Here is a 12,162-nt window from a genome sequence, read left to right as displayed (position 1 = left end):
GACCATGTATATACATGTGATCACACACATATGGATCAAATGTCATATCCCCCCTCCAAGAACTTATAATACAGTTGCGAACACAGAATTGGGAGCTTAAAATGGTATCAGGAAAAATAATCTAAAAGAGGTAGAGATGATAAATTTTCAATATGTAGAAATATCAGGAGAGACCATTTTTATCTATAGTTATCCACAAAGCCTTTATGGAGCAAGAAGAAGCTGTGCTAAATTTTGAAAACCAGATAAGATTTTGAAGGGGAATGTGATAGGAGAGCATTTCAGATGATAAAGATATAGATGATAGAGAATAGCTTGCTGGATTCATCAAAGACATGAATAAGGGACGGTATATAAGACCTACTCAGGAAAAAGTGAGTAGATGTGTTAGCCATTTTCTGTTCCTGTGTAAAACATCTGAGGCCAGGTAATGTATAAGGAAAACAAGTTTATTTAGCTTGTAACTTGGGAAGCTGAAAGTCCCAGATTAAGTGGCTGCATTATTTCAGCCTCTGGTGGGGCCTGCTGGGCCACATCACAACATGCTGAATGGAGTGTGGCAAGAGTGTGCAAAAGAGGTAGAGTGAAGACACGGTGACACAGGAAGTCAGAGGAATTTAGGAGCCTGGCTTGATCTTTTCATAACAACTTGCTCTTGCAAGAACTGACCACTCCACAAGAACAACATTAATGCCTTCTAGGGATGATGCCCTCATTACTCCATTACCCTGCAGTAGGATCTTAAAAATCCTACCTCTTAAAGCTTCTACCACCTTAACATCACCAAACTGGGACCAAACTTCCAGCTTGTGCAACTCTGGGGGACAGACCCAAACCATAGCAGATTTCTTTGGGTGGAGCTGAGATTGCAGTTGTGGCAATTACAGTATCTAAGACAAGACAGGTAGGCTGGCCCCAAGCTGTGGAGGGTTTTCATGGCAACAGAGGACCCTTGAAGGGTTTTCAACAGGAGGAAGTATTAGTAAAAGGATATTGAAAGAAAAATAATCCAGCACTGGCATGAAATAGAGTTCTAATCTTCTTCTTTGGATCCATGGGGTGGGGATTACAAATTGTAGTAGAAGCCAAGCATGACACAAATGATATATTGCCCCTAGGGACAGGAACCACTCTTGGGGACAAAACAAAGCCTTCTCAAACCTAGATCCCTATCTGTGTAGGCCAAGTGCAGTGTCTCATCTCTTTGATGATATATGAGGAAAACCTTTTCCCTGTTGCTGAAAATATTCTGCAACACTGAATATTTTACTTTTGGGGGGGAGGTGGGTAAATATATGGCAACACTGAGGTGGATGGGTACTGGGGATTGAACTCAGGGCCACTCAACCACTGAGCCACATCCCCAGCCCTATTTTGTATTTTTATTTAAAGACAGGATCTCACTGAGTTGCTTAGTGCCTCTCTTTTGCTAAGGTTGGCTTTGAACTCGTGATCCTCTGGTCTCAGCCTCTCGAGCCTCTGGGATTACAGGTGTGTGCCACTGTGCCCAGCAATATTTTTACTCTTGATTTATGTGTGCATGTGTGCACTTTGCAGTGATCATTAGGAAGTTATACACTTGGAAAGAAATCTTTTTCATTTTGTTTTATTTGTGGACATACCACATATTTAAAGTTGCCTTGGAAATCATGACCGTTGGACATACACCTCAGTGTTCACCCTTTTTGTCACTCTTTCCATTCCAGAAACATGGCATTAAGGAAGATCATTCAAGGTGGGGACTGATGGGAGGGATGTCTTACAGAGGGACATAAGGAAACTTTAGGGTGATGGATTCATCATCTTGCCTTGCTGGCTTCCTGGGTGTATACATATGTCAGAACTTATCAAACTATACACTTTAAATATGTGCAGGTTGTTATGTGTCAATTATACCTAAATAAAAGTATTTTAAAATAAATAAAAATAATAAAAATAAAATTTAAAAATAAAAACAGAGATATTGCTCACTTGGCTGGAGTTTCATTCTTCATCTACTCATTAAACATATTTAGCCTGAGAAGCAAAGGACATGTCATTTCAAAATGTGTCAGATTGATATATTGATTGTGTCGAGCGAAATTACCTGAGGAACTATAACTTCAGAATGGGCCATTTGACCTGTATATTACTATAGGCAGCAAGCCATGAAGATTCTTGTGGGACGGATGTCCTTCATATACCAAGGCTGAGAATTCACCCCGATCACCATAGACTCATAACTGGGGCTGCAGTGAACCTGCATAAGCAAAAGTCTCCCTCATCTTGCTTCTATATCCCTGCCCACCATGTAGCTACCCATACCCAGATCCATCTGTCCTTTCATTCTTTCCAAACTTACTACTTTTTGTCTAAAAAGCATTAAAAGTACCATGCTTTAGTCATTTCTTCAGACTTCACTATCTTGTGAAGATCCCCACGTACATGCAAAATTAATAAAACTTTTATGCTTTCTTTTTTTAGTTGCCAATGGATTTTTTAAAATTTATTTGTTTATTCATATGTGGTGCTGAGGATCCAAACCCAGGGCCTCAAACATGCTAAGCAAGCGCTCTACCACTGTGCCATAACTCCAGACTCTTTTATGCTTTCTTTTATTAATCAGCTCTTATATTAATTGTGTTCCTAGATTTCAAACAAAGAGCTCTAAGAACTAAGGGGTGTAGAGGGTATCTCTTTTCTCCACAATACCTATAAGTCTAGTGCTAGATACTGGGGGCTAAATAAACATACAAGGAAATGTTTCTTCTTTTAAAATTAAGAATCCAGTAGAAGTACTTAATTTTCTATTGATAGAAATACCTAAGTCTTCAATAGTATACGATAACTTTGCAAAACATTTCAAGTCCTATAGAATTTAGGCATTAAATCTTCTAGGATTTAGGCATTAAATCTTCTAAGATTGGAGAATACCATAGGTAAAAATTATTACTTTGTTCACAACATAAAATTAAATTTTTAAAATACGATATGAAACTGTATCCAGTTTTCTAATTTTTTAATAATACATCTACATGAAATAGGAAAGATTTATCAAGAAAAAATTAGTAGCAAGTTACTTTTTTAATTTTTTTTTGAGTTGTAGATGGACACAATATCTTTATTTTATGTTTATGTAGTGCCTCCCACGTGTGAAAAGAGCACTTTACCACTGAGCTACAACCCCAGCTCATAGCAAGTTACTTTCTAATAGGACATTTTCATTATTTAGATAGTTAGCATTTCTTACAATGAGCTAATCTGTTCATTCCTTTCTTTGTTTCTTCTTCTTCTTCTTTTTTTGAAAAGCCTAAAATGCCTCTGGAGACCTAAGCTTCCATGACAAAAAACTTTCCTTGCAGAGAGCAGGGAAAGAGAATTTAGCAAGCCACACACTGTTCTGTGCAGCTGCTGCCAAGCAGCTAATCATGTTTAATACCCAGCAAGTCCCATGGCTTTGCCTGAATTCAAGTGGGTGAATGTTATCCTAATCACATATCCAGAAAAGGAAATCCGAACACTGGGACTTCCCAATGGGATCCTGATGCTAGAAGCAGGAATTGTTCATGTCCTTCTGACTCTGCATCCATGGGAAATATATTAAGCCATTTACCCCTCCTGACAACTTCCTGTTCCTTTCTCCCCGCTCTTCCATCCTCCAAGAAGTAAAGACTGCAAGTAAAACAAAACCCCAAATACTTGGTGTAAAAAGTCTGCTGAATTAGGGAGGACTCTTTTGATGGTAAGGTCAGAAATCCTACAAGCTTAAGCGTAGTGGACATTATTGACTCTTTGTGCTGAAAAAGGTAAGGTGTAATCCTCAGGAGCCAAACCTCAGAGACTTGAACAAGAAATCCATGCTGCCATGACATTTTTTCTCATTTATCTTTCCTCCCAGATTGTTTTTCCTGACTTCATCCTCTCTACCTAAAGACAAGTCTTTTCTGTACAGTATAAAAGATGCTGCCAACACCTTAATCTTTATTTCCTTCAGTTCTGTGATGCCAAAGGCAGCGCCATTTCTTATTAGCCCCATACTGAGATATCTTAGACAGCCACAGTACTAGGCTCGCCTTTCATCAGCAACCCACTTCTGACCAATGCCTGTGGCCCAGGATATGGGATACCAAGAATGGCCAGGCAAGGGTCATATGCTCATCCAGGGAGGGCAAGATACAAATGATCAGAAGAAGGTTGATGATGAACAGAATTGGACAAATAAAAAACAATAGCTATTCTAGTTTACTGAGTTGGATAAACCTCTAGGGGTCTTCTAAAATTGTAAATCCATTCATGCTTCCTCTCCCCATGCCTGCAACATAAAGCTACCTGCCATTTCACTTCGAATAAAATCCAAATTAGTTCTGATTTTCAGGGCTGTGCTTCATATGACTTCTCCCTACCTTTCACATGATCTTCCCTTCTCTTGCGGCACCAGCTACAGGAGCCTTCTTTCCCCAAGTATGTTTTAACCTTTGGGCATTGAAACTAGTTCACTTATCTTTACATGCTTACCTTTCTTATCCTTCACTCCCTTTTTCTGCCTGTCTTCCCCTCTTCTCTCTCTTCTTTTCCCAACCTCCCAAAACACACACACCCCCCACCCCACCCCCCCCCACACACAGCAGGTTTATTGTTGGGAGACAATTCTCCACGTTTTACTCTCATTTCTGCATGTGTGTATCAACTTTTGTTCTAGACTATCTTTTCAAGGATGGTTGGATAGCTAATGGGCTTGAAGTTCAGCCACAGGGCTACAAATGCCCCAATGTACTATTCACTGATCCTCAAAAAAAAAAAAAAAAAAAAAAAAAGAACTTGGGAGATTCAATGAAGAGGGTTTGGACATTTTATTAGTCTCCTGCTTCTTGGTGGCAGCAGATTGGGATGCAATGGAGGGCCACATCACACCCACAAGCAGGAAGAATATATATGATAGGTTGCATGCCAACTGCACAGGTGGATTCCTTCAGATGTTTTTCCTAATGAGAACATTCTTTTACTTTACAACCAAGGTTGCTCTACTTTGATCCTCACCTAAGGATTAGAGACAAGGGAAGTGACTAACCTCCCTCTTCCATTTCCTTTGTTATCACCTTCTTTAGAGTCTTTTTTATCTCACTGCAAGCTTTCCTAAGGCACTGACTAATGTTTAACCCAACATGTCTCCTTTAGGCAAAGAGCAAATTTATCTTTTTTTTTTATGATAATAAAATGTCTCTCTTCAGGGCAAGAGTAATGTAGGTTGACTAGAAGCCCCGTGTCAGATTAAGCTTCCCTTAAATTGGAGATTCCTCATCTGTAATGCAAACTCACTGGTTGTAGATTTTCTGCCTCGCCATCATCTATCTGCATGAGACTTGAGGCTAAGGGGAAACATTGCAAACCTCAGCTCATGCTGTGTGCTGTGCTTTGAAAAATAACATCCCTTGTCCGTGATCTTGGAGTCTTGTGCCTTCTTCCAGCATCCATGTACTTGCAGGATAAAATCTCAGATGTTTGGAGGTTCATTAACATATGTGTAATTTACTTCCAGTCAAAATTCATACTTTTAAAGTTTACATTTCCGTACGTTGTAACATAGATTATACCAAAAGTTAATGAAACCAGGTTTGGGGGTGTAGCTCAGTGGTAGCAAGGTTGCCTAGCATGCACAGGCCCTGAGTTCCAGCCTCAGCACTGCAAGAAAACCACAACAATAAAAGTTGCATAACCAACACTACAATCAAAACATGGACTATTTCTGTCACCCTGAAAAATATCCTCATTCCCCTTTGCAGTCAGTTCCGACCCTCTATCTCAAGCTCTGGCAGACACTAATCAGAATCTAGTACATTTAGGCTTTCTCTGATAATTAGGGGGAAAAAATCTTTTAAATTACTTCAGAGATTAAGAAAACAAAAAGAACTTGAACTCTGAAGCGTCAGCAGGATGCCTGCAATAGAAGCAAACAGGAAGGGAAAGCACAGACTGGGCTTTTTTTAGAGTCAGAATAAGAAAGATTTGCAAATGATTGATAGGTCATGAAGAAGTATAGGAAGTATTAAGAAGTAGCTAAAAGCAGCATGTTCCTGAATACCAGTCCGAGACCTAGGGAGGGCAAGCAGAGTTTGTCAGGGAAGGGGAGGGACAGCAGAGTTGATTTAATACCCAGGGGGCTCTTGTGTGCTTCCATCAGCTTCCTGGCAAAATTTGTTACTACTTTCTGTTCTCAGTTTTGCTTGTGGTGTTTTGTTGTTGCTGTTTGTTTTTTAGTGTTGAGGATTGAATCCAGGGCCTTGTGCATGCCAGGAAAGTGCTCCAACACTGAGTCACATCTCCAACCCTTACTTACTGGTTTTGTTCTAATTTTTATGATTTCTTTTGACTGTTAGCATTCTATTTTTTTGTTTGTTTGTTTATTTCAAAGTTCCATTGTAAGCTTTACAAGACTGCTGGAATAGTAGCAATGAAGGTAAGATATTGTAACAATACATGTCAGCATCCAGAACACTAATTATTTGAAGTGTAAAATCATATTTTACTTTTCAATGTTTTGAAATATTCTTTAATTAAAAACAGTGTACCTGCATAGGAAAGATGTAGTTAAAAGAAACAGAAATAAGTTGAAGTGAAGAATATTTTACAGCTAAAACGGGATGTGATGGAGAGTCAAAGTTAGGGAATGAAGTACATCAAAAGCAAGCCCAGTCCTATAAAGTCAACAGGTTTCTTGGAGTTGAGTTACCCTGAGCTGCTGCCTAGACCCCACACAGGAACTAAAACACTAAGATCAGATAAGCCAGGCACAGTGGAGCATCGCCTGTAACCCAGCTGATCTAGAGGCTGGGGGTGGGGGGGGGGGGTCACAAGTTCAAAGCCAGCCTCAGCAACTTAGTGAGGGCCTAAGCAACTCAGTGACACCCTGTCTCTAAATAAAATACAAAAAAAAAAGGTTGGGGATGTGGCCTAGTGGTTGAGTGCCCCTGGGTTCAATCCCTGGTACCAAAAAACATAAAAAATAAACAAGAAGATCAGATATAAGTTATCCCTCTCAGTTTCTCTTTCTCCTCTCCACAATCTTTATAAAAAGACCGTGTCCTGCTTTTCTCACTATAGCTACATTTATTTTTCAGATCAGTTTTCTCCTGATTCATCTACATGTGCATGGTTTAAAATAGATTCCCAAACACAGGCTCCAGGTGACCACATCCAACCACCTGCAGGCATCTGACTATGCAGGTCCTTAGTTCAGCTCCTTAAGGCTGGACCAGCCTCACGCATGAACTGTCTCCCTGTGGATCCAGTTTTCAGTGTGGGTCCAGCCAGCATAGCTAGCATCTAGCATGTGCTTCAGAAGCAGCTTCTCTCAGATACACGGTAATGAGCAACTGTTAGGCTTCCTTCTGACTCTTCACTTAAAATTACATGAATATTGAAGGATACCCAGGGAATATAGTTCCCTTTGTTCTGGGGATACTCTTAAATTGGAAAACATTAGAGTAACATTTCCCAAAATGTCACCTGCAGAATATAGTTCTATAAGAAGACAAGAGATATTTAAAGAAAGAAAAAAAGCATTATAGGCACAATGATTTTGAGAAAACCAAATTTAAAAAAAAATCAATTGGAACACTTTAGCAGGTTTCTCAAACCTATAGTATGGTAATGTACATTTTGGATATCAAAGAAGGGGCAAAATCTGAGGTTTTGACCCTTGACCCCTTCATCTGGAACATTTTATTGCTCTGGAATTTGGTAGTACACAGGTTGGGAAACTTGACTGAACTGATTCCATATTCTTGCTTCAACTGGAATCCTGTCTCCTTTTTTTCTTTTCTTTTTATTATTTATCTATTTATTTTGGTATTAGGGATAGAACCCAGGGATGCTTTACCACTGAGCTACATCCCCTACCCATTTTATGTTTTATTTTGAGACAGGACCTTGCTAAATTGCTTAGGGCCTCACTAAGTCGCTGAGGCTGGCCTGCAACTTGCGATCCTCCTATCATAGCCTCTTCAGTCACTGGGATTACAGGCATGTGTCACAGTACCTGTCATTCTTATTTTACTATTATCTTACTCATGCTACCAAATTCACAAGGAATTTGCTTTTATAGTATATAAAACACTCACAGAGAAAATTTTATTGGAGGGGCTGGGGCTTGGGCTCAGTGGTAGAGCACTCGCCTAGCATGTGTGAGGCACTGGATTTGATCCTCAGCAACACATTAAATAAATAAATGTATTGTGTCCATCTACCAAAAAAGAAATGTATTATAGGAAATTTAAATCCAGAGAGTTTTAGAAATAGCATTTTGGATACCCCGACTATATAAATCAATATTCATGGTCAGCAATTTATTCTGCAGCATTTAAACTTAACTATAAAATATAATAAAAATGAAATGGATTCATATTGCCAACTCATTTAAGAACAGCAGTCTCAAGGTTACTTATAGTCAAGGCCAGGCAACTTGGGGGAGAATTAAGAGAAATGTCTCCAAGTAGTGCTGTTCTGATACTACACATTCTGAGCTTAAATTGGAACCATTTCTTAAATGCAAATTGGAAGGAATCAAGTTTATGTCAGTTGTCACTTAACATTTGCAAGTACAATAAAATTAAATGTATTTGTTCCAGGGTTCTCCAAATTATACCACCTGGTTGATTTCTTGAGGGGGGAATTTAAATAGACTTAAATCTATTGAGATTTTTGATTTAAAAGAAAAGCATGCAGTGTTTGGATATTTCTCCTATGTGAGCAGTAAAAGCCAGCCATATATTTACTTTGTAAATTCCATTTGAAGGTGCCACATAAAAATCTTTCAATTTGGGTGGAAGTTTTGTCAGGCCTCACAGATTAGATTTATATGGTTAGCAGTCTGGTAGGGCGTTTTGAAGGGACTGTGGGCAGGCCCACCAAGATAAAAGACAGCCTATTGCTTCTAAAGAATAAATCCCCCCAAAATCAATCTCTCTCTCTCTCTCTCTCTCTCTCTCTCTCTCTCTCTCTCTCTCTCTCTCTCTCTCTCTCTCTCTTTTGCAGTAGAAGGAATGATGGAATTAGGTACATGGGAATTTGGTGATACTGGTGGGAATGATTGTTTTGTGCAAGAATCAACAGTGGATGCTTAAACGGGAGATGAACATATGAAAAACAGAATGCGTGGGAGTCACAAAGTATCTCTCCACCAGATATTTGTTAAATTTATAAAAGGTACTTTACAGTGACATGACCTGGTAGATGCCATTTTACCCAAGTGCCTCCCACTTCACAGGCTGGAGGTAGGGAAGAGAGGACAGAAGCTATCCAGGGACAATACTTTCCTTTTGTCACACTGAACAAGCACTCTTGGCAGTGGAGGGTCCCCCCCTTTGCCTCATTCTCCTGTGTGACATTTGTTGGGGGCCTACTCTGCCTAAGTGCTAAAGATTCAGCATTATATAAGACAAGTCCCTGCCCTTTAGGGCCTTCCAGCTAATGGTAGAAATGCATATCTAAATACAACTATCACAGAACTTCGTGACACATATAGATATACAAGAGAGGCAATTGTCCAAGGGAAAGTGCTGAGCTAGCTGTTAGGCACAAGTAGGGACAAATGGGTTTTTTAATTATTGAAAATACTTTAATGCTGATTGGTAAAAGCCACCAAAAAGGGCCTTTTCCCTGGGCTGCCCCTCACTCATATGTCACACTAGAATAAAGGATTAAGTGCTAAGCAGGACCTGCCCTTGTACCATTCTTATTCCTTTCTAATTGACCCCGTCTCACAAGGAAGGTCAGGGAAGCCTTCCTGGAGGAAGTGAGGCTTATGCCAAGAATGAATAGAAGTCAGCCGCATAAAGCACAGAATCTATTCAGGGCCCTGGATGTCAGGGAATGTATCACTTATGAGAAACCATGGATCATTGGGTGTTCCAGGCTCTTTGATACCCAGGGGGAAGATGTGAGAAATGAATCCTAAGAGGTAAGTTGAGGCCAGATCAGAAAGGCTCTGCATGACCTCCTACACCAACTGCACTATAAAATGCCTTTGGAGAAGTGGTAACATTGGAAGAAACACAAATAGTTAAGGCATAATTGAGGGAAAAGCATTGAAGAGTTAGAAAATGCATTTGCAGACTGTTGAAGTAATTCAGGCAAGAAATCAGCACCTTATTTAAAACAGAAGCAGTAACGGATGTGGAAAAATGGCTGAAATCCAAAGACATTAAAAAGGTAAAATTCCTAGGGCTTCTTGATTAACGTTATAAAACGTTAAAATCTATTTAGCATCAGATAGAATGATCTTATCGGAAGTGAACCATTTGGTAAGAATGTGCCTAAGCTTCCAAAATTTAAGAATTCATCTGCACAGGAACTTACAAGGATTAGCTCATTCCCCAACCATTCTTTTCTGAAGATTAGCAAATGCATACTTTGCTAATCTTTTGTCAACCGTGGGGTTACATGAAAGTTTCCTTGCAGCATGGAGAAAGCGTAAGAACCCTACCACTTTTGCAGTTGTAGGTCCCGAGTTCAGGAAGTCTGCACCTCCCTCAGCCGCCTCTGGTGCGTTCTCTGACCTGCTTGCCTTGGGTGGGTCCTGCTTTCCCCAGGATGGATCATGAAGCTGCCCTGCTGGAGAAGCAGCACGTGCATGATGTGTATGAGAACACGGCCCCCTACTTCAGCGACCTGCAGAGCAAAGCCTGGCCCCGAGTTCGCCAGTTCCTCCAGGAGCAGAAGCCAGGCAGCCTCGTCGCTGACATCGGTAATCCAGGCTTGTGCCCCCTAGCATGACATATATTCTGTCACGCCTGTTCTTTTCAGATTCATTTTTCATTTTTATTGTAACAAGAAGCCTGAAATGGTGCCCTTGGCCTGCCCGTTCCTAGAATATTCTCTTTTTATAGCAGAAATGCATACCATCAAGTCACAAAGCAGATAGAGCACAGCCTCAAACCCACATTTAGGTAGTGTCCATCTTTGCACATTCTCCACCAAAGCTGACCTAATCAATTGAATGAATAAGATAGAAACGATAGTGACAATGATAATTTCATATGTAGTGATGGTCATATTTATAAAATGTGTTTTATAGTAGAGACTCACCTTGGGTAAAAGAGCCAGAATCGTGGGGCTATGGAAGAGGTCTTATATCCTTTTATTAATCTCATGATACCTCTTCTCTTTTATTATGTAGTTATTTTGTTATTAGAGCATAGCTTTAAATGGAAAACATTTTCACAATCACTGATTTGTCTGAAAGACTTTAGCGCTATATCTTTCTGAATCAAGAAGTGATAAACCACAGCTCAGTAGATCTAAGACTAAAATTAACATGGGTTGGTTTCCCACTGAGGCATGCCTATCTGATACTGCTTTCTAGCAATTACGCCATTGACTGTGCCCATAAGAGTCGTTAAGTCTGCATTTACAATCTCTCAGTCTAGTTGACCCACTCAATAAGGGTAAGAGAAACACATACATGTCCACAGTTCCTGGCTTGTTATATGGTTATAAACAGTGTGGAATTTTTGGAAGAGGAACATGTCACATTGAAATTAGGAGACTTTGAAAAATACCGCTGTAATATAAATTTTTTAAAATAAATCTGGTTTCAGAGGTTGGGGATGGAATTCAGTTGTGGAGTATGTGCTCTGCATACATGAAATCTTGGCTTCAGTCCCCAGCACCTCATAAGGGGGAAAAAAGAAACCAGCTGGATTTCAGAAGACGCAGTGATTCTGAAACTCTTACTACCCACAATCTAAGCAAAGTACCAAGACCTTAAAATTAGTAGGGGGGTGGGTCTTCAATAAATGGCTTTGGCACAATAGTACATGTAATAAGAGAGTTACTTTCTTATAGCTTTCACCAAAATAAGTTCCACATGAAGCAAAGATATAAGAAAATGAAATCATTGAAGGACTAGATGATGATTAGTTTATTTTAAAATATTTTCCAAAGCAAATGGCCTCTATGCATATAATACACATGCACACACACCTAAAATTATAAAAGAAAATAGAATTGTCATCATTCGTGGTATTCATGTTTTACGAAGTTCTCATAAATACAGAATTAGTGAATACTGAAACATTGTTTTGAGAAGAATTATAGGAAGGGTTCCTGTAAGGCTTTGGTCACAACATTTTTGTCAGTGTATCAATGCATAACCTTGAGTTCCTGTTTAAAGGCATCTCACTTACT

The 12,162-nt window shown here is 39.6% G+C and overlaps 1 protein-coding gene across 9 annotated transcripts in view; it reads left to right on the top strand.

Moving 5' to 3' along the window:
* The window catches only part of Trmt9b (tRNA methyltransferase 9B (putative)), a 60,054-nt gene that overhangs the window by 30,431 nt on the left and 17,461 nt on the right, over nt 1-12,162 (top strand). For 5 of the 9 annotated variants that reach the window (XM_046459262.2, XM_046459260.2, XM_046459259.2 and 2 more), the window contains exon 3: nt 10,566-10,720. The exons of 2 other annotated variants lie outside the window; for them this stretch is intronic. In XM_046459262.2, coding sequence (XP_046315218.1) covers nt 10,567-10,720 — 154 coding nt within the window. In that variant the 5' untranslated portion in view covers nt 10,566. Of the gene's footprint in view, nt 1-10,470; nt 10,721-12,162 lie in introns of those variants that run through there. 2 more of the 9 variants (XM_046459267.2, XM_046459268.2) reach the window with 2 other exon arrangements.

This window comes from Marmota monax, unplaced genomic scaffold (genome assembly GCF_021218885.2).
Source record: "Marmota monax isolate L192 unplaced genomic scaffold, Marmota_monax_Labrador192_F-V1.1 WCK01_AAM20220418_F8-fsc00332, whole genome shotgun sequence".
In the NCBI taxonomy this organism is placed as follows: Eukaryota; Metazoa; Chordata; class Mammalia; order Rodentia; family Sciuridae; genus Marmota; species Marmota monax.
The sequence above is the reverse complement of the archived record's forward strand: the minus strand, read 5'-3'. Positions and strand labels throughout refer to the sequence as shown.